Here is a 27,231-nt window from a genome sequence, read left to right as displayed (position 1 = left end):
GCACCACTTCTGCACCCCCAGGGCTGAGGCCAGCTGTGCACTCCTTTCACTTTGTTCTAGCAGTTCTACCCACTAACCTTCTTTGTTGTCTTTGGTGTTTGTGGGTTGAGAAGTCTGGTAACTGCCACAGCTCAATGATTCAGGGCCCTACCACCTGTTCTGCCTGGCTCCTAGTCTGGTTGGTCCTGGCGCAGCCCAGGCTGGGCTGTGCTCCACTCCCAGCTCCGTGCACTAGACCCTTCCCCGTGACCATCCAGGCTTTCCTGGTCTGGAGTCATGCTTCCCTCTGTTATTTTGTGGGTTCTGCAGCTCTAGAATTTGTTCAGAGCCATTTTTTACAGGTATTTGGAGGGACCTGGGGGAGAGCTTAAGCAAGTCCCTGCTTTCCAGCCGCCATCTTGGTTCTGCTCCCCTGCACCTAATTTCTTGAATGGCCTTGGAGAACTCATTTCTCTGAACCGCACACTCTGCAGGGAGATGGAAGCTCCCTTTTTGTCCTCTGGTAGGGATGGTATGTATGGTCTCCTCTAAGGATTTGGCCCTGGACAAATTCCTTTCAGCAGACAGAAAGATAAATGGTACGGGCCATAGGTACTAGAGACTATTTTGCATCCCCATAAACTTTGTGGGCATCAAAGAGTCAAGGCCTAGACTCTGAAGAATGAGAAGACCACTCATTTCAATATTCCCTTCACCCTTTATAAATAAGACCATGAAACAAGGTTTTGTTGAAATGCCCTGTTGTGGGGCAGCTAGGTGGTGCAGTGAGTAGAGCACCAGCCCCTGGAGCCAGGAGGACCTGAGTTCAAATGTGGCCTCAGACACTTGACACACTTACTAGCTGTGTGACCTTGAGCAAGTTACTTTACCCCAACTGCCCTGCCTTCCCCCCTGCAAAAAAAAAAAAAAAAAAAAAAAGAAATGCCCTGTTGCCTTAACACCAAAGTCATCTTTTGACTGATTTGAGGGAAGCCACACTGATGTCTGAATAAATGAATGCCCTCTGTTAACAATTAGCCCCAGCTAATCTGTTCTAATGTTATCAAATGGAAGAGGAAAAGTTCAGCTGAAGACAGCATTCCCAGGAGTCCATGTGTCTAAATCGGGGGTTCTTAACCATGTTCGTATCGTGGATAGATTTGGTGGTATAATGAAGCCTGTGGACCCTTCCTCAGAACAAGGTTTTAAGTGCATAAAATAAGATACATAGGAAGACATAGGAAATGAATTGTGATTTAATAATTATTGAATTTTAAAAATAATAATAGTAAGTTCATAGACTCTAGTTTAAGAACCTCTGATGGCAGGGAATTTTATAAGGAAAACCACATTTTACATATATATGCATGAAGTATATAAGGAAAATAAATACAGAGCAATTTGAGAGGTTGTACTAGCAACTGGGGGGAGGGAGAACAGGAAAGGTTTTATGTAGGAGATGTAACTTAAGCTTTGAAGGAAATTGGGGATTCTGAGACTCGGGGTGAGGAAGGCATGCATTCATGGCAAAGGACATAGCCACAGTAAAGACACAGAAATGAGAAAGGGAGTGCCACATGTGAGAAACAGCAGTCGGACTACTTTGCTTGGACCACAGACTGTGAAGGAGAGTAAAGTATTATCAAGACAAAGAAACAAGTTGGAACCAGGCTGTGAAGGGCTTTAGATGCCAAATGTAGGAGTTTGTGTTTGATCCTAGAAGTAATAGGGAATCATCTGAGTTTAATGAGTTGAAGTCTGACATGGGCAAGCTTGTTTTGAGAAAATCACTTTGAGAATTACCCGTTTCTTCAAGTGTTTATAATGGAATTTTTTCTCCAATGGTGTACAGATTTAACACTAACAAAAACACGTATCTCAGTACAAACATTTCGGAATCATGCACATAAGTGACTAAAACGTTGATATCCTTTTGTCCAAGGAGGTCATCGATAAGTATAAAGTCCCCATATACACCAAAGTATTTATGGCAGCACGTTTTGTGGTAGCAAAGAATTGGAAACAAAGCAGATGCCCATTGATGGGAATGGCTAAACAAATTGGGATACTTCGCCTAAACAAGACGGCAACCCTTTCAGTTGCTGCTAATCGCAATGGGCTCCTGCAAAACTGGGGTCAGTAGCTTTAGGGAGAGAGATGCCCCATCCTTTGTTATTGTCATGTGCTCACTCCTGTTTGCTTTCCTTCCTGCCTGCCTTGCCCTTCCCCGCTCCAATATTCCTTTAGAGAACTTGGATTTTAACATTTCTATAATGAAAGTCCATTTTATTCTTCTAGAAATTAATTTTTGACATATTTTATACGAAAGCCCTGTCTAAGAATTCCCTACCTGCTGATGGTTCTCCTTAAAGACTATGCTAGAACACAGACAATACTAATATAAAGCCTAATAATAGCTTTGTAGCTATCCAAAGCTCTTGATAATGAACTATCTCTTGAATTGTGGGTTGGAGGTATGTGTGCATCTACAATACACACAAGACTTTAAATTTTATTTTACACAAATTTTATTTCACTAAAGTATTAAGCCAAATGCTGTTCTGCAGATCCATTACAATCACTTGTCTGGATCTAACATGAACAGTGTACTACTGAATCCCTTGGGCACAGCTTCTCAGGCTCTGGTCCCTGACCAAGACACTTAAAGAGCACGTAGAAATCTCAGATAAGATAACAAGGCAGGAAGAAGTTTTGTATGTATTTTTAAATTTTGCAACTCATTCTGAAAGATCATTTAGAAAACTACTTAACATTTTAAAAACCATACTATTTTTTGAACAGGCTGTGAACAAGACATTCTGAAGTTCAACACAAAAGTACCAAGATAGACTTGCTAATAGGAATTTGTTAGTAGGCAAATGTCTTGTCTTGAGCATAGCCCAGTTTTTCCAGGTTGGGCTGACAGGCAAACTGGATCATTGGAGGAGGACCGCACATCAAAATGATGGTATCATCTCCTGGTGGTGGAAGATGATCCTTGATCATGTCTGCATTAATGAATCCAGAGCTATACTTCCAATCTGAAATGGCATCAGAGGAAACAGTGGTTAAGTTTTAATTAGAAATTATCTTAAAAACCTGGGGTCCTATCAGTGGTTCAAACCCTTCCTAGAGGAAGTATCCAGCCAACAGTTTGAGACTTCTTAGTTTCACCAATAATCCCCTGTCAATAATGCATTACTGACTATTCCTCCATGGAGATTTCACTATAGCTTCTGAAGCCAGATCTATCTTTAATGTGAAGCTACCTGGTGAGCACATGGGCTGTGCCTATACTGCTTGGCTCCCTCACTTAGATCCAATTCACTTGCATGTCATGGCATCACCTCCCTGATATCATGGTCCTCTTCAAGAACGAAGGACAAACAAAAACACCCCAAATGGCTAGAAGGCATCTGTCTATCAGTAAGCCTGGGAAAATGCTCAGGAAGGAACCTTAGGCCAGTGAGGGTTGTTTACCTTTTGGATCTCATTCCTGCCCTGAGCTGCAGCAGATTGGCACTGATCACAAAAGTGTTGGTGAACTAGCCTTTCCAGTCTTTTGAACTGCTTTTCCTACTTTACCCTATATGAAGTACTCCCATTTCACCCTGCCAAGGTAACTTTATGATACCAAACACAGATAGGAGGCAATGAATTAAGGACTGAACCTGTTACATCCTGCTAAGTGACCTGAAGTGTTACTCCCTGTGATACTGAGCCACAGCTCTTTAAAGCAGGTCAGAAGCCAGTTCTGACCTGGGAAGACTTAAACCTATGAGGCCTGAGACAGTAAAAACAGTGACTATAGTGAGAACAGACAGAAGTCAAAGGATCACAGCTTTTAGGGGTGGAAGGGACCTTAGTGATAAATGAATCAACACCAGAGCCAGGACTGGAACCCAGGTCCTCTGACTCAACATCTGGGAGCAGTGCTACTCTCCCTACTTCTAGCTGAGGGAAGCACACAAGGATTACCATTAGGAGGCCTGTCCAGAGTGTACCACAGACTAAACTGGTTCGGATGATTCTTCACCACTTCTTCTAGCTCTGCTCTCAGTAGGATATCTTCCTCAGTCTAGAAGGAAAGATACACATTGAAGAAGTGTCTCAAGTATATTTCCTGGTATCTCTTCTTTACTGTTCAGGCAGCAATGGAAAAGTCCAACACCAACAGTATGTCAAAAACAAATACTGACTACAGTCAGCCCAGCATAGAAACAGGCACATTGTCATTACCTACGTAGAAAGATCCATATTTCAAATGAGAAAAATCAGATAAAGTTTTAGCAAGTATTGTGAAAGCCTTGGGGGATTTGAAAAAATGAAGAATGGAAGGTAATGTGGCAAAAGCCAACGTGGGGAAAGAGCAGCCAAACTGGGAGGAGAGAAACTGAGTAAACCACAGAGGCTGGAACACAATTTGAGAAGAGGAGATAAAGCTAGATGGGCTCAGAGATACTGTCACATCCCCCAGGACCTGGGAAAAGGTACAGTGTGGTAGGGGGAGGGGAGAAAAAGCCACACATGGACATGTTCTTAAGTTCTTTAGTATTCAATGAATCAACAAGCATTCACTGAGCAACAACAGTGTGCCAGGCCATAGTAGATGCTGGGGATACAGAGAAAGGCAAAGACACAGTAAAGCAGAAGAAGATTAGGAAAGGGCCAAGCTGTTAAGGGTTTGAGAAGCCAAACAGGATTTTAGAGTTGATCCTGGATGGAACCACTGGAGTTTACTGAACCATGGGGTAGCAGGGTCACATTTGCCACTTGGGAAGATGGCTTTGGTCTCCCCACCTTCAGTCACATCGTTCATTCAGCTGCCAAGTTTAAGCTTGAGGTGATCTGAACCTAAGCCAGGGTGGTAGGTGTGTGAGTGCACAGAAGGAGATGTGTGTGTGTGTGTGTATGTATACATATATATATATATATATATGTATGTGCATATATATATATATATATATATATATATATATATATACACATATATATGCATGTGTGTGTGTGTGTGTGTGTGTGTATATGTGAGAGATTAAGAGACAACGTGATGGTAAAGATGACAAGATTTGATATGTGGGTGAGGACAGGGTCAAATGACATTGAGGTTATGAGCTTAGGTGACTAGAAGCAGTGGTGGTGCCTACCTTAGTAGAGAATAGGCGAAGATTTGCAACAATGAGTTCCATTTGGGAGATGTTGAGTTTGAGATGCCTACAAGACATCTAGTTCAAGATGTACAAGAGGCAGTAGGTAATGTACAACTGGAGCTGAAGAGAGAGGTTAGGGCTAGATGGACTGATCTGAGAATCACATGCATAAATAACATCATCTATGAGAGCTAATGCAATCACTAAAGGAGGTAGGCTAGAGAGAAAAGGGAGGACCCACGGCAGAGACCCGAGGGGATATCTGTGGTTAATGAGTGTGTCCAAAATGAAGTAGTAAAAGAGAATGAGAAGGAGCAATCAAATTGCTAGGACAAGCAGGAGAGAGTGGCACAAAAACCTAGACAGGAGACAGAATCCAAAAGCAGGTAGTTAACAGTGTCAAAAGTAGCAGAGAGGTCAAGAAGGATGAGGATGGAGAAAAAGCCACTAGATCTGGCCATAAGATCGTTGCTGATTTTGGAAAAAATTATCATCAAATGATTAGGTTAGAAGTCAGTGTACAGAGGACTTAGAATTAAAGGAGCGGAGAAGAAGTGGAGGCCCCAGTTGTAGACAGCTGCATTTTGTACATTTTGCACAAAAAGCCAAAGGTGCCTTTGTCCCATCTGACCCCATTTCCCACAAAGTAGCTCCTCTTCGATGTTTGTTGAATGACTGAACATAACAGCCGCTGAACTAAAATACTTTCAAACAGAAATTCCAAAGCACACAGTCTGTTAAAGAAAGATAAACCCTGTACTACTTAAAGTTTAATGTTCATGATTTCCAAGGGCAGGGAGAGTGAACAGAGTTCAATGAACTGTTACCTAACCTGATTAGCAAAGATAAGGGAACACTTGGTACCATCTTCAGGGTCCTTGGTAATGTGCCGAATCAGCTGCAGCATTGGTGTTATTCCTAGAAAATATCGGAGAAAACATTTTCTTTCATTTTCCGGATTCAGTGGAATCAGTATCTGGATGGGTGCTATTCATCTACCCAAACCTGACGAAAGTTGGGCCCCCTGACTACTCTGTACATCATCTAATAAGCTTCGTTCACACCCTTCCTTCTAAAGTTAGAGGTGTGAAGAATCTGATCATTGCAGTTTTGTTTGGATGCAAAGAACAATCCAGCTCTTTCTCCTTTTCTCAGGTACAATTCTAGAATAGGGAGTAGTGCAGTGTTCCATGGGTCTGCCCCTCTGAATAAATTTGTAATAGCAGCTGCCACACCTTCAGGAGAGGCTGCGTTGCTGAAATGGAAGAGCACTACAGGCTCATCACTTAAATTCAAACCCTGAACTCCAAGTCTTCGTAAAGTTCAGTGATTTAGGGAACAAACCTAAAACCTGGATATCCATGTGAGTCAAGGAAATCTGCAGTCAGATTGATGCTTGTCCTTCTAGATCTCAAACACTGAGTTAAAAATGCTCTCCACAGCACTATGCCACCCCTGGTAAAGTCTTACCTGTGCCACCAGCAATCATTCCCAAATTCTTGGCAAACTTCATCTTAGGTTGACTCTTCTTATCCGGTTTGATTGCCAGCTTACCTGCAAAAAATGTTAAGTAACAACTTCCTGAACTTTCCTCAGAGTATCTCAGAGAAAATACTTCCTTTTCCCACTGCCCTAGAAGAGTAAATTAGTAAAGAGATGGATTATTCCCAATTAAACGGGAAAGGAGAAAACTCACAGCCTCTCCCATTTGCCCACGTTAGAGAGCATGACAGCACAGGAGCAGGAAATAGGAAAGGCCTTCTCTAACAACATACACATCACAACCATGTAAAGCAGGAAAATACAAAACCTCCCAGTAATTAAAACATCAAGCACAGAATTGGTCATGCATGCAGCAGGCATGCTTTATAGTTTTGTTGAATGAATAAAATAAATAGAATATTTTGCCTGAAGTGACAATCTTGGGCATTGCAATCCAAACTTATGTTATTTCACCTTCTGAAAAGTATTTTTTTTAAATGATGAAAATATCTTAGAACATGCTCCATCTTTTTCCCACCCAAAACATCTTGGAAAACAAAAGAATCTTTCTTTGGGCATGAGCAGGAGTACCTTGTCCATTATAAATCAGGAGCCCGTTTGGCCCTCGGAAATCGATGGTATCCCCTATCTTCATGTTATCCAGGTACTGAGACATCTTTCCCCCCTCGGGAAATTTAGGATGCACGTTTTTGTAGTAAACCTGGAAAACAAGGCCTTGCTGGTTCTCATGGTCTCCAAACAACTATAATAACTCTACCATGATATTTACTCATAGAAGGCCTAACCAGATAATTCAGTCTATTAGTGTAGTCTTATAAGCCAACCTTTGGTTATTTCACTGTTAGATAAGACCTGTATTACTCAACGATGGATAGGGCAGAAGTGCATGACCAAATAAAGAACACAGAGGACCTAAGAAGATAAAGTGGAGCAAGTTTTATTACATAAGATTTAAAAGTTTTTGCATAAATAAAACCGGTGGTTAAAATTGGATGCTAAGAAAACAAAGCTGGGCAAAAATTCTGGAGCAACTTTTATATGATAAAGGTCTCAAATTTAAGATATTTAAGGAACTGACTCAAATTTATAGGAACAACATCCATCCTCCAAGAGACAAATGGTCAAAGGGTATGGACAGGAACTTTTCAAAAGAAAAAATTAAAGCTGTTAACTGTATGAGAAAATGCTCCAAATAACTAAACATTAGAGAAAAGCAAATTAGAACAACTCAGTGATTCCACTTCACACCCATGAGACTGGCAAAGAGGACAAAAATGAGAAATGCCCATTGTTGTCTGGGAAACAAGCACACTAAAGCTCTGCCGGCAGAGCACTAATTGGTCTAAGCCATGTGTAAAGCAATATGGAATTGTGCCCCAAATCACTGAAATGTGCCTATCTATTGATTCAGATATCACTACTAAGGCTATACTCCAAAGGGATCAGAGAAAGAGGAAATGCGCCCATGTATACAACAATACTTATGACAATGCTTTTTGTTATAACAAAGAATTGGAACCTAGGGCGATGCACATCAACAGGGGAATGGTGGAACAAATTAGGGTACATAAATGCAATATTGTTGTGACCTAAGGAAATGACAAAAGAGGTGGCTTCTGAATATCCTGGCAAGGTTTGTATGAGCTAATGGAGCCTGAAATAAGCAGAATTACAAAAAACAATCTATATGATAATAATCTGTAAATTCAAAAGGCTTTGTAAGCCTTGAGAACTCTAATCAAGGCAATACCCAACCATAATTCCAGACCTCCTGACAGGAGACAGTGGACTAAAAGATGCAGAAGAAGAGATACATGTTTGGGCATGGCCAATGGGAGAATCTGTTTTGCTTGACTATAGATCTTTGTTACAAGAGTTTTGATTCTCGTTTTTCTTTTTTCTCCCAGTAGGGAGTGGGAGGGGAAAGAAAAAGTGGAACATTAGGAAAAGAAAAAGAAAGAGGGTCACTGAAGTTTTTTTTTAATTAAATTGTTTTACAATTAATAAAACTTGATTTTTTTCTGCCCGCTCTACCCTCAGTTGAAAAAAAAATCATTGTAACTAATATGCTTAGTCAAGTAAAACGAATTCCCATATTGCCCACTTTCAAAAATTATGTTTCATTCAGAGCTCTTAAGTCTTCATTGAGGCATTTTTCCAAAAATGCACAGAAGGTGAGTACAAATAAGCTTTAGAAATTACACTTTGAATTTATTATAAATTGTAAAAGAAAAGCAATTTTTTCTTGGAGGCAATTGGAATTAATTGCCCAGGGTCATATAACTAGGGCTATATAACTAGGGAGTATAACTCTGAGGCCTTATTTGAACTTATCTGAACTTCTGACTCCAGGGCCAGTGTTGATGAATTCTAGAAGATTCTGAATGACAGCATGCTTAGGCAAAGACCGGTTATTAAACGTCCTCAGACTGGGCTTCTGTATCTTTCAGTAGACGCTCACAGTGTGTATGAATCAGGGGAATAATGTTACAGTTGCGTATCATTGTCAGGTTCTCCAAAATAAAACATTTTAAACTTCTCATGCCTTTTTACACCTAGGCTAAAATGGAGCTGCCTGCATTTACCTTAATAATAAGGTCCACATAGCCTTTTACTTCATCACTAGAAACAGGAGTATAGGCCCGGATCACTAGATTGCCATTGACTTTGGCAGAGAGATAAACATGTTGACCTAAAGAAGGAGAAAAATAAAAAGTGAGTTTTGTGGAGAATTCTCCTTTTTTCTTTTTTAAAATGAACATGAACACAAATATCCAGGAAAAATTCCAAAGAAACATCTGTTTCAGAATTGATGGGAAGGTAAAAAGCATTTCACAGAATCAAAGAATGTCAGCTTTGGAAGGGATCTCAGAGGTCATCTTTCCCCAATTTGTGTGTGTGTGTATATATACATAATACATATATATACACACACACGTCTGTGTGTGCATATATATGTGTATATGTGTGTGTGTGTGTGTATATACATACAAACACACACATTTATATATATATGTATATATTTTTGGGGGGGGTGGTGAGGCAATCAGGGTTAAGTGACTTGCCCAGGGTCACACAGCTAGTAAATGTCAAGTGTCTGAGGCTCAGGTTCTCCTGACTCCAGGGCCAGTACTCTATCCACTGTGCCACCTAGCAGCCTCAACCCCAGTTATATTTTAACAAGAATGTCCTGGAAGTCAGAAGATCTCAAAGTCCAACCCCAGATCCGCCCTTTGAAAATCATATCAAGTCAAATCAGTTCAACTCTCCAAACAGCAGTTTCCTCATCTGTGCGACCGAGATAATCACCTCTATTCAGGGTTATTTTGAGAATCAAATAAGACATAGCTATGAAAATCCATTTTAATACAACAAATATCTATGAAGCACCTATTGTGTCAGGTCATTTTAATCTCAAAGCACTGTTCAAACATTCGATTTTAGTTAGTTGCCATGGCCAATATAGAACCAGCTTATGCTGGAGAATATGCCATCCAGAGCCATCACTGAACTTGCAACTTCATTATGCATGATGGTGACATCCCTACGCTCTGTTTGCGGCTGTCACAGAGTATGTGACCCAGTGTCTGAATTCACTCCTTCGGCCTCAAACTACTCCTAAAGCCTGATTTAAGATTTTACAACACGTTTCCTGACTCCCCCTCCCCATTAAGTCTGTACTTTGAATAGTTACTAGCATCAAACTATAATAACTAGTCATATAACCTAAGCTGAGTTTTCCCCAGACCCAATCAACCAACCTGATACAGACATGCTTATAGCTCTGCAGCTGCAGAACAGAAAGCTCTCAGAGGCCTTGGCTTTGAGCCCTCCTAATCAGTGGGAGCTGATGGGAGACAATGATTAGGAATCTGGCCAGTGTCAGGGTATAATCCATCATCCAACCTAGGTAAAGGCTTTCCCTGCCCACATTACAAAACAAGAGTGATACAGCTCAGAACTGAGATTTGCCGGCTGTGCGAGCAGCTTGCATGACCAAGATCTTATCTGTGCCTCTGAGGACTCTGGAAAGGGCTTGGAGTCCTGGCTGGCCTTTTCTAGTATGTTAAATACAAAATGTAGGGTTTTTTTTTCTTAACCCAATTCTTAATTATTCAGCTGATTATAGAAGCTTCCACTACGCCTTCTGGTTCGCTGCTGGCCTTGCTTCCGCACATTTCAGTGCCCCTTAGTTCCACCACCAATAGAAGACAGAATATTTGACATCCTTTGGTTCCTGGAAGGTAGTCGCTCTAAGAAGAGTTGAAGATAAAGAGGAAGTGAAACCACAGAGTAGAACAAAATCTGGGGAATGTCTTTGGATTAAATCAGTCAATAAAACTCATTCAGTTCTATACACTGAATTAAGGGATGGATCTCAACTATTTGCTCTCCCCCCAAAAAGCTGTGGATAACTAAAGCCATAAGTTTTGATTGTGGTGGCTCCTTCCAGCCTTTCCCTACTCCCACTCACACTCACATGCTTCCTCTATCCCAACCAGATAGGCTTAAAAAAAAACATTACCCCATTGGTCTAGATGATGCTTTGCCATTTACAAAGCACTTTCACGTCCATCATCTTATTTGATCCTCAAGACTCCGGGAGGCCAGGAGGGCAGCATTATGTTCCCATTTTACATGTAAGGAAACTCAAGTCCAGAGAAAGGAAGTGACTTGCCTCCTACCACATGAAGTGATAGTTAGGACTAGACCCCAGGCCACCAGGCACCGAGGCAACCTGGAACTATGGGGAGGGAGGTCCAAATCCCCCCTCTGATACGCACTGGCTGCGTGACCACAGGCAAGTCACTTGAACTTTCAGGGCCTCGGTTTTATCGTATGAAAAATGGGGATCATAATACTTGTAATCTACTTGAGAGTTGAAAATGAGGCTCATAGGAGAATGTATGTAAAGCACTTTGGAGACTTTGAAGTGCTATATAAATATCAGTTACTACTGTTAGCACTATACTGCCCTGCTTCTGATAAAACATTCTCACATCAGCCTATGAACAAAAATTAGAAATGGATTATGCCAAGGCATAGTGTTTTATGGTGGACGAGAAGTCAGGAGACCTAGGTTTCACTGTGCCACTGATTCACTGGTGTGACCCCGGATAAATCATTTCTCAAACTCTGGACCTCTGTTCTCTCATCTGTAAAACGAGGGGATACAAAAGGAAATTTGCAGGAAAAACAACAACACTCACATAACCCCCTAAAAACTGAATCCAAATGACTATCTGAGCTGCCACACTCCCCCGTCACCTCTGCTAACATGGAGCTAACACACGCTCTCTGTGCAGTCTTTCCATCGCAGGGCTGCTATGAGAACCACATTAAATCAAATACTTGGAAGCACTGGGCTTGAAGGTGGAAGACCAGGATCAGAGTTCTGACAGCTATCAGCTTCCCATGTAATCCTGGGCAAGCAGTAATCTCTCTGAATCTCAGCTTTCTTCTGAGAAAACAAGAGAGTTGAACTGGTTGATTTATAAGGTGCCTTTTGGCTGTAATCCTATGCTTTGACAAATAAAGCGCTACAGAGAGCGCATGGAGCTTTGCACAGAGTAGACTTAATAAATGTTGAATTATAGAGCAAGACATTACAAGCGTTATCATCATTATTACCTATGGGGAGCCCTAAAATGTGATTCGACGTAGGAAGTCCAAACCGGAACCTCTTGGTATCGTGGCTGATTTCCTAGTGAAACAGAAAATACAAGAATCATTCCATCATTCTCAGGATTTATAGTGCCCTACATGCCAATACAGTATATGGTACTGGACTATAAATAAGCACTAAAGGAAAGTTCCATTGGCCTCACAAAGTATCCATTTCCTTCCCTTTATATATGTGGGGAAAGTTACCTGGCAGGGAGCTATACAAACTTGTGAGAGGATCAACTTCCTTTCTAGTCAACCAAAGAAGAAAATGTGGCTATCAGGTTCCTGCATCTTCAGAACGTTTGACCCAGTGTTTTAAATGAATTCATTACAATGAACATACTTATATAGGTGATTTAAGATTGCGATTATAAGGATTTCTAAGGGCTACTGTATCCTAAAGATTGTTGAGACCAAGCAGAGAAATCATTGTTGAAGCCAAGGAAAGAAATCATGTTTGCTACCTCACCCCACATGCAATTCAATCCCCTGGCAGATAGTGCTGCCTTAGAATTATTAGGAAACAAGAAATTAAGTAAACAAACTCTAGAATACAAATTAGTACACAGCCTAAAGCCAAAAGGAGTGAGGTAAGAACCTTCTTAAGAAATGAAAATTCAGTCTCCAGCCCTGATCCAGTTGTGATACAATCTTGAGACTTAAAGAAGGGAGGGAAATTGGGCCATCTTTCATAGGTGACAAAAACTCCTCCTTACTGTAAATCAGCAAAAATTCAAAGGGCACTAGATATCTTCTAGACCACAGGTTCTTAACCTTTTATGTATCATGAAGCCCTTTGGCAATCTGGTGAAACCTATGCATAAAATGAAATACATAGGATTACAAAGAAAATCAATTATACTGAAATAGTTATCAAAATATTTTTTAAAACCCCACATTTCAGGACACCGGGTTAAGAAACCCCATCCTCTAAATACAAATCCCTTTTCTGAGCTTTAAGCCATGTTGTCTCCTCCAAATACAGAGAGCCCTTTATCCTGGGATGATTACGGGAGAGGTTCAAAGAGGTTCCATGTTCCCATGAAAACAATGGAAAGCATATTCACTCACAGCGAGATTCTCCATCATCAGTGGGCAGCCTCTTTCCAAACAACAAAATCACAGAATTTTAGAGTTAGAAGGGAATTCAGTGGCCATAGAGTTCGATCCATACACAAAAAGAATCCCCTCTATGAAACAGCCAACAAATGTTCTCTATTTCCAGAGTTCCCATGAACTAGCCAGATGAACAGCCATGAACTTTCATGAACAGCCTTCTGTTTCCAGATGTCCTGGCAAAAGGAACATTTGGCTAGCTTCAGGGACACAGAAGGTTACCTGTTTATCAATCAGGGGCAGCGAGTATTTTGTATCTGGATCCAGTAACGTGATGAGGTCTTTCTTCTTTGGGGATCCCATGTTCTTTAAAGACAGCAGTAATACTGAGGCACCAACTACCAAAACCGCAATCAAAAGTGAAGCATCCTAAGTAAACACAACAATGGCAGATCAGGTAACACACCAAGCAGTCTCCAAACCGAAGATAAAAAAGAAGCCTGTCTATGCCTAAATGGAAACAAACTAAGCATAACATTTCGGATAAATGTCAAATGGCACCAAACACATGCGACAGAAATATTTGTTTCTTATAAAACTATAATTCTGGTGACACTGGTGAGGGAGTTCAGGATTAGAAGCAGTCGAGATAGGCATCTTTTAAGGTACAAGCTTTCAACGAAGCACAGTGAAGGACACTTTAACACTTCTTCTGCAAATGCACATTTTAAATGAAAAAAATCCAATAAAAATTTTTTTCTACCGGCATTTATTTTGTGATAAGTTGAAAGTTTCCAGCATACCGTAACATCCAAGGGTTAATGTTTTCGATCCTTGTGTACAGCCTACAATGGTCTTGTTGTAGTACAATGGTACTAACACTGACTGAATAGCTCTTCCAAAAATATTAATGAGGCTATGTTGGCACAGAAGCCAGGGACGGTGGGAAAAGTGACGTTTTCAAACCTTTGGACTCCTTAAAGTCCGCAAAGCCCTTTACAGGCACTGTCAGACTCGAGTCTCAAGCCAACCCTAAGGTGGGTATTACAAGTCTTACTCTTCTCGCGTTACGGGTGAGGAAACCGGAGCTCAAAGATTTTAAGCGAAGCCCCGGGCATAGCTAGTGGCCGAAGGAGGATCTGAACCCAGGGCTTTCTGCCTCGGGTCCTGCACCCCTCACCTGCGGGGCTCTTCCGCACTCCCTGTCCCAGGTGGGGCCCGCCACCCCCGCCCGGGCAAAGGCACGACTCTCTGGAGCTGGATGGATTTGCCCAAAGGCTAAGGCAACGGGAGGGCAGAGGGCAGAGGATGAAGCGTGGGGGTGGGGTGCCGGCGCCGTGGTCCTTCCCCGGGCGAAGGCTCCCTTACAACCCCGCGGCCCCCCGAGGGCAGAGCCCTGCGTCCGGACGGCCCCGGCGTGGGAAGTGAAGACAGGGCTCAGGCCGCAGCCCAGACGTCCACTCGCACGGGGATGGATGCCTGGGGCCCACGGGGAGGGGGTGCGGTGGGCGGGCACGCGGCGGAGCAGCAGGTTTTACCAGGCCGGACGAGTACTCCATGACGGCAGCGGCTCGGGACACCCCGACGGCTCAACCAGAGGACAGACGGGCAGATGGAGCGGTAGACCCAGCGCGGGACAGAATTCTGGAGCCGCCGTGGACTCCGGCCCCGCCCCCTCGGCCCTCAGACTCCACCTCACTCTGGGGCTCAGGCTTCCCGCCCCGCCCCTCAGCCCTAGGCCCCGCCCCCGCCCCCCATTCCCTCTCACCCGGCCTCAGCTCCCTAATGGCGTGACCCCGTCCCACCCTTCTGAGCTCTCGGACTCCGCCCCCTTTCCTCCTTCTCTGTAGAGGAGAGCCTTCTGGCCCCGCCCCTCAAGCGCTCAGGCCACGCCACCCTCCCCCTCCTCCTCAATCCCATAACTCCCTTCCCGCTCATTGATTCGGCTTCTGACTTCCAGCCTCCTGCCTCGCTTACGGACTTTCCCCCAATAGACCTGCCCTTCATTCTCAGGCACACCCACATCCCTCCTCTCCCTATACCCCTCGATCTCAGACACGCCCCCCTCCCCTGAGCCTGCGTTTAAATTCTAGCCCCCGAGGCCGCCTCCGGGCCTCACGTGGGCTGTGTCCGGGCTGCTTGGGGTCTCTGTGGGGGTGAAGGCCTTGCCCCGCCGCCCCTCCCCTTGGAGAGCCGGGACCTCGGGCAGCCACCTGCTAAGCTGCGACGGGGCTCCCGGGCTGGGGCAGGGGCTGGCCCAGGCCCGCCGGAGCAGGGGGCGGGCGTACAAGCTGTCAGTCACCCAGGCGATCCCAAAGACCCGACCCTATTCTCCCTCGTGCCTGCAGCACCGCAAGGCCGGGCCGGGCAGGGCCTGAAGCCCCTTCCAAACCTAGGCCGCCCTGGCCGGCCCGGGCACTTCCGATCCTCGGGAAGAACTATTCCCGCCTTGTTGGGGGAACGGGCGGGGCGGGGGTCTGGACACACAAAAGCTCCTGCGTGCGGGGATCCGGTCTTGATTCCGCCGCTTCCTGCCTTTCTGAACCTGGGCAGTGATCTTAAACAGCGTTTATAGGGCACTTCGTGGTTTGCGAGCACTTTGTAAACACTCTTTTTCCACTAGGACGTAAACGCTACTTATTATCCCCATTTTACAGCTGAGGAAACCAAGGCAGGTGGAGGTTATGAATCACTCGGCTATTGCTGGCTCCAGGCCCGGAGTTCTGTCTACACTGCCCCCTAGCAAATTTCTTCGGATCTCTGAGCCTCAATTTTCTCATCTGTGAAAAGGCGGATGGACTATGATTTCTTAGTAACTTTTAAATGAAGTTTTATTTTTTACATCTTCACAGTTTCTTCAACTAGTATCCTTTCCCTCAGAGAGCCATCCCATATAGCAAATAGTATTTTTAAAGACAAAAAAAAAGACAAAGGGAAAAAATCAACACAGGCCGTCAATGCATCAAAAAAGTCCAAAACCATGGGCAATATGCAGCACCTGTGAACCTCCCCTTCCACCTCCTCAAAGGGTACATTGGGAGTGTCCTCACATCTCTTCTGAGCCATACTTGTTCTTTTTGTATCATTCACTTTTGATTTTGTGTATGTGGTGGTTCTTTTTCTATGGTGTAGTCTTTCTGCATATTGTTTTCTTGGCTCTGCTTGCTTCACTCTGCATCAGTTCGTGTAGGTCTTTCCATGCTTCTCTATATTCACCACATACGTCATTTCTTACAATACGCTAATATTCCATCACATTCACGAACCACAATTTGTTTACCTATTACCAATTAATGGGCATTTACTTTGTTTCAATTCTTTGCTACTGTAGAAAGTGCTGCTATAAATACTTTTTGGTGTATATGGGGACTTTCTTCTTATCAGTGACTTCCTTGGGCTATGAGGCCAGTAATGGCATCTCTGGGCCAAAGGGTATGGGTGTTTGGGAATAGACAATTTCTAAGATAACCTTCACCTTTCTTATCTGTGAGCCTATGACCTAAATAAAGTGAGGCTGGGGACCGATGGGGCAATTTCTGGCCTTCCCAGTTTGAACAGGATTGTCTATGAAACTATGAACTTCTATTATGTACAGGTTGGTTTTTTAAAGTGCAAGTTTAATATAACATTTCCACTGAGACATGATGGTATTTGGGGGTAGGGAACCTTTGGCCTCGAAGCCACATGTGGCCTTCTAGGTCCTCAAGTGTGGCCCTTTGACTGAATCCAAACTTCACAGAACAAGTCCCCCTTAATAAAAGGATTTGTTCTGTGAAGTTTGGATTCAGTCAAAGGGCCACACTTGAGGAGCTAGAGGGCCACATGTGGCCTCAAAGCCAAAGGTTCCCCACCCCTGGATATGTTAGAAGGATGAATTCAAATACAGGAAGAAAGAAGTATTTCCTTTGCTTTGAATAACAACCATGAGGACTCTTTGCTTTTCTGTGCATTTTATCCAGGAATTTTGTTCTAACAGAAGAAATACCCCTTACTTTTCCATCATTTCTGATTAGATTTTCTCACTGGATACTTATGTATTATAATAATAATAATAGTAACAATAATACATGAACTCATTTTTGTTTCTCTCTTCCTGCAGGTCAATATGTTTCTCTTTGCCCAAGTCAATGGTAATCTGGTGATCCAGTGATGAGGAGAGAGGTTATGCAAATGGTAAATTCAGGCAGCCAGATGTCAGCCCAAGTGTGAAAAGACAGAGGCAAGACAAGAGAAGTTCAGAATGATATATTTGGTTGAACCTGACAGAGACAAAAAAGTGGGACATTCTCTACCTGTGGACACAAGCTGTTGGTGTTTGCTAGGCTGGACTGGGCTGGAGGAAAGAGCTTAGGTGTCTACTGAATGAATACAGACACTCAGGCTAGTAGCACTGGACAGCATTGACAGCCAATCTTGGAAGGGACTTGGGTGTGACCATAAAACCATGAAGTGTATCTTAGCTGAAGAACCACATGGGGTTGCAGCCACATATTCAGGTAAATTGAATAGATAATCACACTTCACAGGCTGAAAAGGCTCAATGGTAGAGAACTAACATTATGAAAAGATAATCATACCCTAGAGCCACTCTATTGGATCAGCACTCTAAAAAGATGCTATTGTTTAAATGTTATCCTATTAAATTTACATGTTTAAGGAAGTTAATCTCATATTTATTCTGAAGAAAAGTCTGGAGTTGGGGAGGGATTTTGCACTGGAGGTGGGGTTGCTTTCAAGTTTTTGAAGGGTTGTTATACCGAAGAGGAATGTGATTTGTCCTGTTTGTCAACACTTCAGTAAAAACAGAAGTGAGGAGTAGATGTTGCAAAAGGGAAAATCTAGGCTTGATTCCAGGAAAAACTTCCTACTAATTAAAGCCATCCCAAAATGCTGCATCAGGAGTTGGTTGGCTCCCTGCATGGCAGGTCTTCGAGGAGATATTCTTGTTTATTACATATCTTGGCAAGTCCTTTCAGATATGAGACTAGATGGCCACAGAGATCTCTTCCACCTCTGGAATTCTGTAGTTCCATCCCCATTCACTTTCAAATAGAATCTGTTGGGCAGCTAGGTGGCGCAGTGAGTAGAGCACCAGCCCTGGAGTCAGGAGGACCTGAGTTCAAATACGGCCTCAGACACCTGACACATTTACTAGCTGTGTGACCTTGGGCAAGTCACTTAACCCTAATTGCCCTGCCTTCCCCCTTAATAATAAAAATAAAAAAAAAAATAGAGACTATTCAAATAGAATCTGTCATAAGTTTAATTTACCAGTGAAGTTATTTATCATCGGTTTTAAGAACCATAGTGGCTGATGTCACAGAGCTTTGTAAGGATAGGATTTTCTGGGGAGTTTTCTACCAGCAAAGGCCAGGTTCAACCAAGAAACTACTTTTAATTCTAACCTGGCTTTTGCTAGTAGAAAACTCCCCTCACATCCATCAGACTGACAAAGTTGACAAAAAAAAAGGAAAATGACAAGTGTTAAAGTAGCTTTGGGGAAAAAGGCACATTGATGCACTGTTGCTGAATCAGCCATGGATCACAGGAGCCTTTCCACATTAAAGGGCCTTGGCACAGTAATGGAGAGAGCAACATGTCAGGCTATGGAGCAGGACATGAGAGGTTAGGCTGCTAATGCTTTGCTTCCTCACTCTACCTGCTATGATACAGGCACCTTGGCAGGGTAGAATGGAAATTCTTAATGGGAAAACAGATTCAGAAAGATTGCCACTTTATGGCACTTCACGCTCTATGAATTCATACTTTATGATCAGTGCCAGTCTGCTTCAGAGCAACGAATAAGTATAATTTAATAATACAAATAGCCCCACCTCCCACTGAAGTAGTCTGATGTTTGTGTCTGGGCTTTTCCCATACTTACTCATGGACAAACTCTCTCCAATAGAATCCATGTAAGGCTTCAGGCATTCACCAATAAACTCCAGATCAAGGGAAAACCTAGTTACAAAAGCTTTGTTGAAATTCTCAGAGGAACAATTAGTAATCACTACTTCCTGGGAGGGGATTAATATTAGTTCTGAGATTCCTTAGGCCATAGACAGGCATATATTCCCTCTTTGGTCCAACCTGATAGGTTAGAAGAGTTCATATTTCTTTGGGAGGACTCCAGATTTTATGGATTATTTTTAGTTAATTTGACTGCTTTCTCCATCTCTGCTGCTATTTCACATTGGTAATTTAGTTCTGGATTTATTGATACAGACATGATCATAAGCATCTCCTCCCACCAGAAGATGACACTGTCATTTTAGTGCATTCCACCCCCCACCAACAATAACTCAGTTTATTATCCCAACCTGGAAAAGCTGGGCCATATTCAAGGAGGCTTTTGTCTACTAACAAATTTCTGTTCATGTTCTCAAGTATATTTTGGCATCTTTTGAGTTGAATCTGAGAGTGCCTTCTTCAAATGATTTAGCCTATTGTACAATGGAAAATGTACTTGATTATGAGTCAAAAGGACTGATACTCAAATCCCAGCTCTGCTCCTTACTACCATGAGTGACTGTGGGCAAATTATTTTACTTTTCTGGGCTTTACTATCTTTGTCTATAAATGGGAAGGCAGTAATTTGCTCCACCATTCCCCTACCAGTACAGCTAAGTGAAATTTCAGGATAATCTACATGATTCTGGTATTAGAGTAATTTGCTCACCCCAACTCAAATATTAAACGGGTTTGGAGAAGTTCCTAGTGAGAGTAGTCAAAAAGGTGGATTTAACGTGGACTCCTTGCTATGACTGTGGGTCATACTCTCGTACACAAATATACATACCCAAACAAAGTCGAAGCAGCCGTGAGGCTATAGGCGAGCCTACCCCTCAACCCCCAATTTTTTTTTAAAGCTATTGACACTCTTATTGGGGAAGAAGGAGCAACCCAGCTGTAATTCAGCAGTGAAGTATTGGCAGTAGTGACCTAGCAGAAAAGTAGCAGATGAAACTCAGCAACAAAAGCAACCCCACAGAAGACTTCAGTATGCCACAACTCTGGAGGAAGCAGCCTAGCAAACTGCATCATCAAATCTGCTGGGATACAATGATCCCTTTGGAGATGAAGAGGCATTACAAATACCTGCGATGCAACCCTGGAAACTTGATTTGTCAGAGCTTTGAGTGGTGGTGCAGGAATCTGTGAATGTGTGTGTGTGTGCGCGCTTGCACACGCACGCAAGCACATGTGTTAATGGTGATGGGGTGGGGTCCTTGTTAGTTACCTTGCTATTCTGTTCAGTTAAATGCTTTTGTTTTGAGTTAATGTCTTCTCTGGTTTTCTTTGGTTAAAAAAAAAAGGAAAAAAAAAACAAAGAAAAAGGAAAAACATTGGCTAGGAGCTACTGAGCTGTGGTGTTGAACACATGTTGATTTAAAGAATGACTTTCAGTGTTTCAAATTTCCAATTCACACTCAGAACACTGATAATATGAAAGCAGTTCTGACTAATGAGAGCTGTAAAGTCTTTCAGTAGTATTTTCTGTGCAAAGAGTACACCTCATTCCAGTAGTCTTCAGGAGAACTGGTGTAAAAAGTAAGTCTTAGATGGGGTTAAAAACCTAAAAAAAGTGTAATGCTAATGGAATAAGATCTTCCCCATCCATTAATAGGCCTATGTGACCAAGTGTGTTCAACCACAGCTGTGATACATCCTGAGTCACATAGAGCCCATTGGGGGAAGAAATTGCCTAAGGAGTGTGTGGAATGAGTGAAGACCTCTCATAAAAGGGGACAAATTAAATAAAAAGAAATAAGTAGGATAGTGAGTCCCATTTCTCTACTTAGATATTTTCCTTTCTGTAAAGTCATTTCTCTACTTAGATATTTTCCTTTCTATATGCCAAGCTAGTGACTGTAAGGCCCCCGAGGATAAGAATAGGACACAGTATGTTCACATCCTGTGTATTTACCTAATGGCGAGAGGCCTGAAAGAAAGAAGGGTTGAGGTGAAGAAGTCAGCAACCATAAAATCCTCTGAGAGTAAGGATAGGACACAGGATGCTCACCTCCTTTGTATTGACCCCAGGATAAGGGACCCCCGGCTCGGGAGAAGAATGGATGAAAAGCCGGAAAGCCAGGTGCAATGTAGACGTGCAAAACCAGTTAGGTATAAGAATGATGGGAGACAAGGTGTAAGGGTGCTGGGGATATCCGTCACAGATGTAAGGGTGATGGGAGGCATCCGTTGCAGAAGCCAGGATGGTGGGAAAGGCTAGTCTGCCGCAGATGTGAAGATGAGGTAACCAACAACTGGCTTCTGCCTGTCACAGATAACCAAACCATTTGTTCATTGTCATTGTCATTAAGATAGATTTATCACTTCAGATTGATGGGAGAATGGAATAAGAATGGTGGGAAGGTTATGTCTGTCACTTGCTTGTCAAAAATAATTAAAACTTTGTTCCTTGCCATTGTCCCTGGGATATATTTACCACGTCCAGATTGTACCCTCAAAGCTTACGTCTGCAAGCTGAGAGGGAGGTTGGGAGGTAATTGCAGTTAGGGACCTATATAAACACCCCAATTCTCTGTGTCCAGTGCGCTCTGACACTGAGAGGTGTCTGGAGTTGCCCTTTCCCGTGGGATCGTAATAAATTTTCCTTTCTACTTTCACCTTGAGATGCTTCTGTTTTTAATTTTTGGATTTGTAAATCTGTACCACACAGGAGGAACTTGCTTAAAGGGGAAGCTTGCTTTTAGGAAGGCTTTCACACTTGTTGGTACTAAGTTAATTAGGCACTGAGTCAGGAGGGTTGTGATGCCTTCTGACTCTGGGCCTATTTGTCAAAATTGTGTATATATATCCTATGGTTGGTATTTTGCTTTGGGGGTTTGCTTATGAAAAGGACCTTTTGATTCCCTGGACAGGACTGTGAGTAGCCATTTGTTCAGAGCCCCCCACCCCCACTACTCAGATGTATCTGTGTTCCCCCCATCCAGTGCTATATGTAGGTGGTTGTATTTCTTTGATCGGACAGCTGGAACCCTGTCTGTTGGTCTTTGTGCTAATTTCTCTGTTTGTATTTTCTCTGTATTTTCTCCATGTTCAGGGTGCTGACTTTTCCCTGAACTAGTGAATGTAATTAAAAGTAAGATTGTTAACCCCTTCAAAAGCTACCTTTCCTTTAAAAGCAGATCAAAGAACCTGGGCTAGCGGGCCAATCTGGGTGTGCCAGGGTGCTTGCTGTTACAGAAGGACAAAGGGTAATTTCTAGAAAAATGAAGTGGATTTTCTTTTTTTTTTTAAAGCACATTTTATTGATTCCTTTTGTCTTTACATCACAATCATTTCCCACACTCTCTCTGCAGACTGAACCCTTTTTTGTGAAAAAGAAAAAAATAAACAAAAACACCTAATACAGAGGTTGTATTTGACAGCGCACAATAAACCATATGCTGTTCTCATAGTCCTACTGTCAACCCAACCTGGAAAACTAGGCTATGTTCTTTGCTGTGAAAGAATGTTTCATTCTTTCTTTTCTAGGACCTTCACTGGTTTTTCCACTCCTGAGGAGGAACATAGATCTATCAGTCCTATTCAATGATAATTTATAATACCCAAAAGCTGTTAGAGGTGGGATAAGCATGGAATTGAGAGGAGTAGAAAATGCAGATAGACTAAAAAGAAAGCCTTGAAGCTACCCAGCTGGGAGCTAAGTTGCAGGCTCCATGAATTTGCTGTAGCAGAGACAATACAGAGCTTATCTTTCATGAAAAGGAACCCTCAGTCACTTGGTAGTACCAGGATTTTAATTCAAATTTAGCTTAAAAACCATTTAATTGTCTACTTTGTCTAAAGCTCTGAGTTAGAGGCCAGGATACAAAGACAAAATAATTTCTACCTTTAAGGAGCTTACAAACTACTAGGTATAGGGGGAGACATGCAAAGAGATAAGTAAATATAATTTGCAAGGGATGGAGGACACTAACAACTGGGGGATGAGGGGAATCAGGAAAAACTCATATAGAAGCTGGCCTGTGAACTAAGTCTTAAAGGCAATTAGTGATACTAAAAGGCAGAGCTGAGGAGGGATAGCATCCAAGTATGAGGGATGCCATCCTATGCAAAGGCATGTTGAGTCCTGTGTAACAGCACATAGGCCAGTTTTCACTGGAACAGATAATGTGAAGGAGAATAATGTGAAATCAATCTAAAAAGATAGGTTGGAGTCAGTGTGAAGGATTTTAAATGCCAAATGGAGAAATTTATATATTTTATCCTAAAAACAATGAGCAGGGGAATGGTATGGCCAGACTCAAGCTTCAGGAATATCACTTTGGCAGCTGTGGAGAACAGATTGGAGAAGAAAAACAGCTGAGGCATGGAGAGCAAACTGACGGAAAAAGAAAAGGACAAATGTTGGTGGGGCTATGGGAAAACAGGCCCACTAATACTCTTTTGGTGGAGCTGCAAATTGGTATAGCCATTCGGGAAGGCAATTTGGAACTGTGCCCATAAATATACTTTTACTCAGCAACACTACTATGAGGACTATGCCACAAAGTGATCGAAGCAAGAGATAAAAAAAAAGATGCACATGTACAAAAATATTTACAGCAGCTCTTTCTGTAGTGGCAAAGAACCAGAAATGAAGACATGGTTTTAGAGAAGCTTGAGAAGGCTCTACTTCTCTAACTTGCTTTTCCAAATCCTTTTTGAGCTCTTCCATGGCCTGGGACCAGTTCATGTTTTTCTTGGAGGTTTCTGTTGTAGGCTCTTTGACTTTGTTAACTTCTTCTGTCTGTATGTTTTGGTCTTCTTTGTCACCAAAGAAAGAATGCAAAGTCTGAGACTGAATCTGGGTGCGTTTTCGCTGCCCGGCCATATTCCCAACCAACTAACTTGACCCTTGAGTTTTTCAGTGGGGTATGACTGCTTGTAGACTAAAGAGTTCTATGTTCCACGTTTGGGGGGGAGGTGCCAGCTCTGTCACACCAGCACTACTCCTTCCCCAAGAACCCCCAACCCGGACTGGGCTTAGATCTTCAGCAGGCTGTGCACTCCTGCTCTGATCCACCACTTAATTCCTCCCACCAGGTGAGCCTGGGGCCAGAAGCAACAGCAGCTGTAGCTGCCCCACCTCCGCTGCCCCCAGGGTGGAAGCCGAACCAGGAACTCCTTCCACTCCCGCAGCTTTTCCCACTAACCTTCTCCGCTATCTTTGGTGTTTGTGGGTTGAGAAGTCTGGTGACTGTCGCAGCTCACTGATTCAGGGTGGTAGGGCACATTCCTCCTGGCTCCTGGTCTGGTTGGCCCGCGCCCCTCACTGGGCTCTGCTCAGCTCCGCTCCCAGTTCCCAGCTCCATGTGGGATAGACCTCACCCAGAGACCATCCAGGCTGTCCTGGGCTGGAGCCCTGCTTCCCTCTGCTGTTTTGTGGGTTCTGCAGTTCTAGAATTGGTTCAGAGCCATTTTTTATAGGTTTTTGGAGGGACTCAGCTGGGAGCTCACGCTGGTCCCTGCTTTCCAGCTGCCATCTTGGCTCCGCCCCCCTCCCCCCCAGAAGGCTTATATGAACTAATGTAGTTAATGCTCATAAGTGAGCAGAACCAGGAGAATAACTTAACACCATCACATCAACATTGTAAATCTGAACAATTTTCAGTTTGGAAAGACTTAAGAATTCTTATCAATGCAATGATTAACCATGATTCCAGAGTACCAACGATGAAATGTTACCTATGTCTTGACATAGAGATGATGGACTAACGTACAGAATGAAATATACATTTTTGGATATGGCCAATATGAGATTTTGCCATGCTTGACTATACATATTTGTTAAAAAAAATTTTTTTCCAATTGGAGACAAGGAGAGGTGAGAGGGAGAAAAAAAAATGCTTGATCTGAAATGTTAAAAATTTAAAAAAAAAGACTTATGAACTGATGCAGAGTAAACTAAACAGAACCAGGACAACAATTTATACAAGGGCAGCAATGTTAAAAAGACAACTTTGAAGGATTTAAAACACAATAACCAAACATAATTTCAGAGAAGTGTGATAGCACATGCTACCTGCCTCCTGACAGAGAGGTAAAGGACATAAGACGTAGAATGAGGTATGTTTGGACATGGCCAATGGGGGAATTTGTTTTGCTTGACTATGCATATTTCTTAGAGCTTTTTCCTCTTCCTTCTTCAATGAGAACAGGGGGAAGTATTAGATAGAAAAACAACTGCCTGTTTGTTCTGTAAAACTTGGACTCAGTCAAAAGGCTGCACCCAAGGACCTAGAAGGCCACATGTGGCCTTGAGGCCACGGGTTCCCCACTCCTGGTCTAAGAGAAAATGGCTTCTGTTACAAACTGGGGGATGTCTTTTCACAATGAATGATTGGTGAAGGTTGGAGAATCTCAAGATGGAGGTACATATATGTGAATGTGTTTTAGTTTCCTAAAGATATTTTTGGCCATGGAAGACTTTTGGATTTTTAACAGTTTGGTGAAGGACTCTATCAATAACAACTCAGGAATGAAACGGCTATAGCAATCCATGAAACTATAAAACTTCTATATGGTATCCACTTTGTGTGGGCCCATCCTTACTCTCTGCTAGCTCATGAAGTACCCCAGGAATTCCATACCCTGGTTGAACTAGCATTTTCCAGATTCACATAGAGCTGGTATTTGTGGATACAGGCCAGTATACTGCAGGCTAGCTGGTTGTGCTGGTCATGTTTCTGGAAGCATACTAGGATGTCATCCAGGTCAACCACAACCCCATAGCCCAGCAGCTGTCAAAGATGATATTCATGAAACTCTGGAATATCCCCAGGATGTTACATGGTTTGAATGGCATGAAAGTATACTCTAGCTGGTCATATGGAATTTGAAAACTGTTTTTCTTCATTCATCGGCTTCCCATATACACATCAGATTATAATAAACACCACTGTCCAGAATAATTCGTCCAGAATTAACAGGAGATGGTAGCAGTTCTGGGCAGTAAGGGCAAAAGAAGAACATACTGCTCTTCACAAAGCATCAGAGCCTCTTTGGGAGAACTCTCTCCACACATTTATCTCCAAAGATTCCTAAAGGACAGGGATTTCTGATTCTTTCAGGAAGTACAGGGATGGTGGCACTGAGCCTTTGTGCCATTTAATACAATGATGAATTCCCTGTATTTTCTAGGTGCTCCAGAATGGTAGGGATGGTTAGATACAATTCTAGGTACATTAGTAGGAGCCAATGATGATCTTTGGTAGATTCCATGTGATGGGGTATATACAATACCATTTAAAACACACCTCAAACCCACCCCACTCCCAACCTCCTGTTTGGTATGATAACCAGTTTTAGGAGTTCATGATGATTTCCCATCCAGGCTTCAAAAGATAAATCTCATGGGTAACAAGACCTGAGGAGAGTAGGTGCCAATCCATGACTTATGTCACCACTGGCATGACTTGGACATATACTGGGTCTTCTTTTTGGCCATGAGTATAGCTATAAAGTTTCTGGATGTCCTTGACTTAGTGGAAAGCCTATGACTAGAGTACCTGAACGCTGTAGAATTCAAGGTTCAATTACAAGTACCTTGAGGGACAGGTTTCAGGGGACAGAGACTTAGGAAAAGGCATTTTCACTGGTTATCTCCCTACCAAAGAATGTGGCTGGCTGAAATACAAATAAAGTCTTTCTCTTTGTAACCTAAATGTTATACATCTAATGGAGACAGTTAATGAACTGGTATTTGCTGAGCTTTCTGCGATTAGAGGACCATATATTCAGAGATGGAAAGTATCTTCAAGAGCCATCAAATGCATTCCCTTTGTTTTACAATTGAAATAAAAAGGGCACTGAGACCCAGAGAGGTTAGGTGACTTGCCTAGGGTCATACAGCTAGTAATTATCT

The 27,231-nt window shown here is 42.7% G+C and overlaps 1 protein-coding gene across 1 annotated transcript; it reads right to left on the bottom strand.

Moving 5' to 3' along the window:
- Positions 1-1,785: 1,785 nt before the first annotated feature.
- Positions 1,786-15,218, bottom strand: LOC118853181 (NADH-cytochrome b5 reductase 2). Its single transcript, XM_036763174.1, has 9 exons — positions 14,894-15,218; positions 13,638-13,784; positions 12,264-12,336; positions 9,218-9,324; positions 7,203-7,332; positions 6,600-6,683; positions 5,962-6,047; positions 3,958-4,057; positions 1,786-3,020 (listed from the first exon to the last, which is right to left on the bottom strand). The coding sequence occupies exons 1-9, from the start codon at positions 14,912-14,914 to the stop codon at positions 2,848-2,850; spliced, it is 921 nt and encodes a 306-aa protein (XP_036619069.1). The 5' UTR covers positions 14,915-15,218; the 3' UTR covers positions 1,786-2,847.
- Positions 15,219-27,231: the final 12,013 nt, after the last annotated feature.

Source organism: Trichosurus vulpecula, chromosome 6 (assembly GCF_011100635.1).
Source record: "Trichosurus vulpecula isolate mTriVul1 chromosome 6, mTriVul1.pri, whole genome shotgun sequence".
Lineage (NCBI taxonomy): Eukaryota > Metazoa > Chordata > Mammalia > Diprotodontia > Phalangeridae > Trichosurus > Trichosurus vulpecula.
This window is presented reverse-complemented; position numbering and strand designations above follow the sequence as displayed.

Excerpts from the sequence above, each read along its gene's own strand:
- LOC118853181 (XM_036763174.1), bottom strand. The coding sequence starts at position 14,914 with ATGGAGTACTCGTCCGGCCTG. Across the intron at positions 13,785-14,893 it reads TGGAGTACTCGTCCGGCCTG|GATGCTTCACTTTTGATTGC; the intron begins GTAAAACCTGCT and ends GTGTTTACTTAG. Across the intron at positions 4,058-5,961 it reads CCCTTATCTTTGCTAATCAG|ACTGAGGAAGATATCCTACT; the intron begins GTTAGGTAACAG and ends CTTTCCTTCTAG.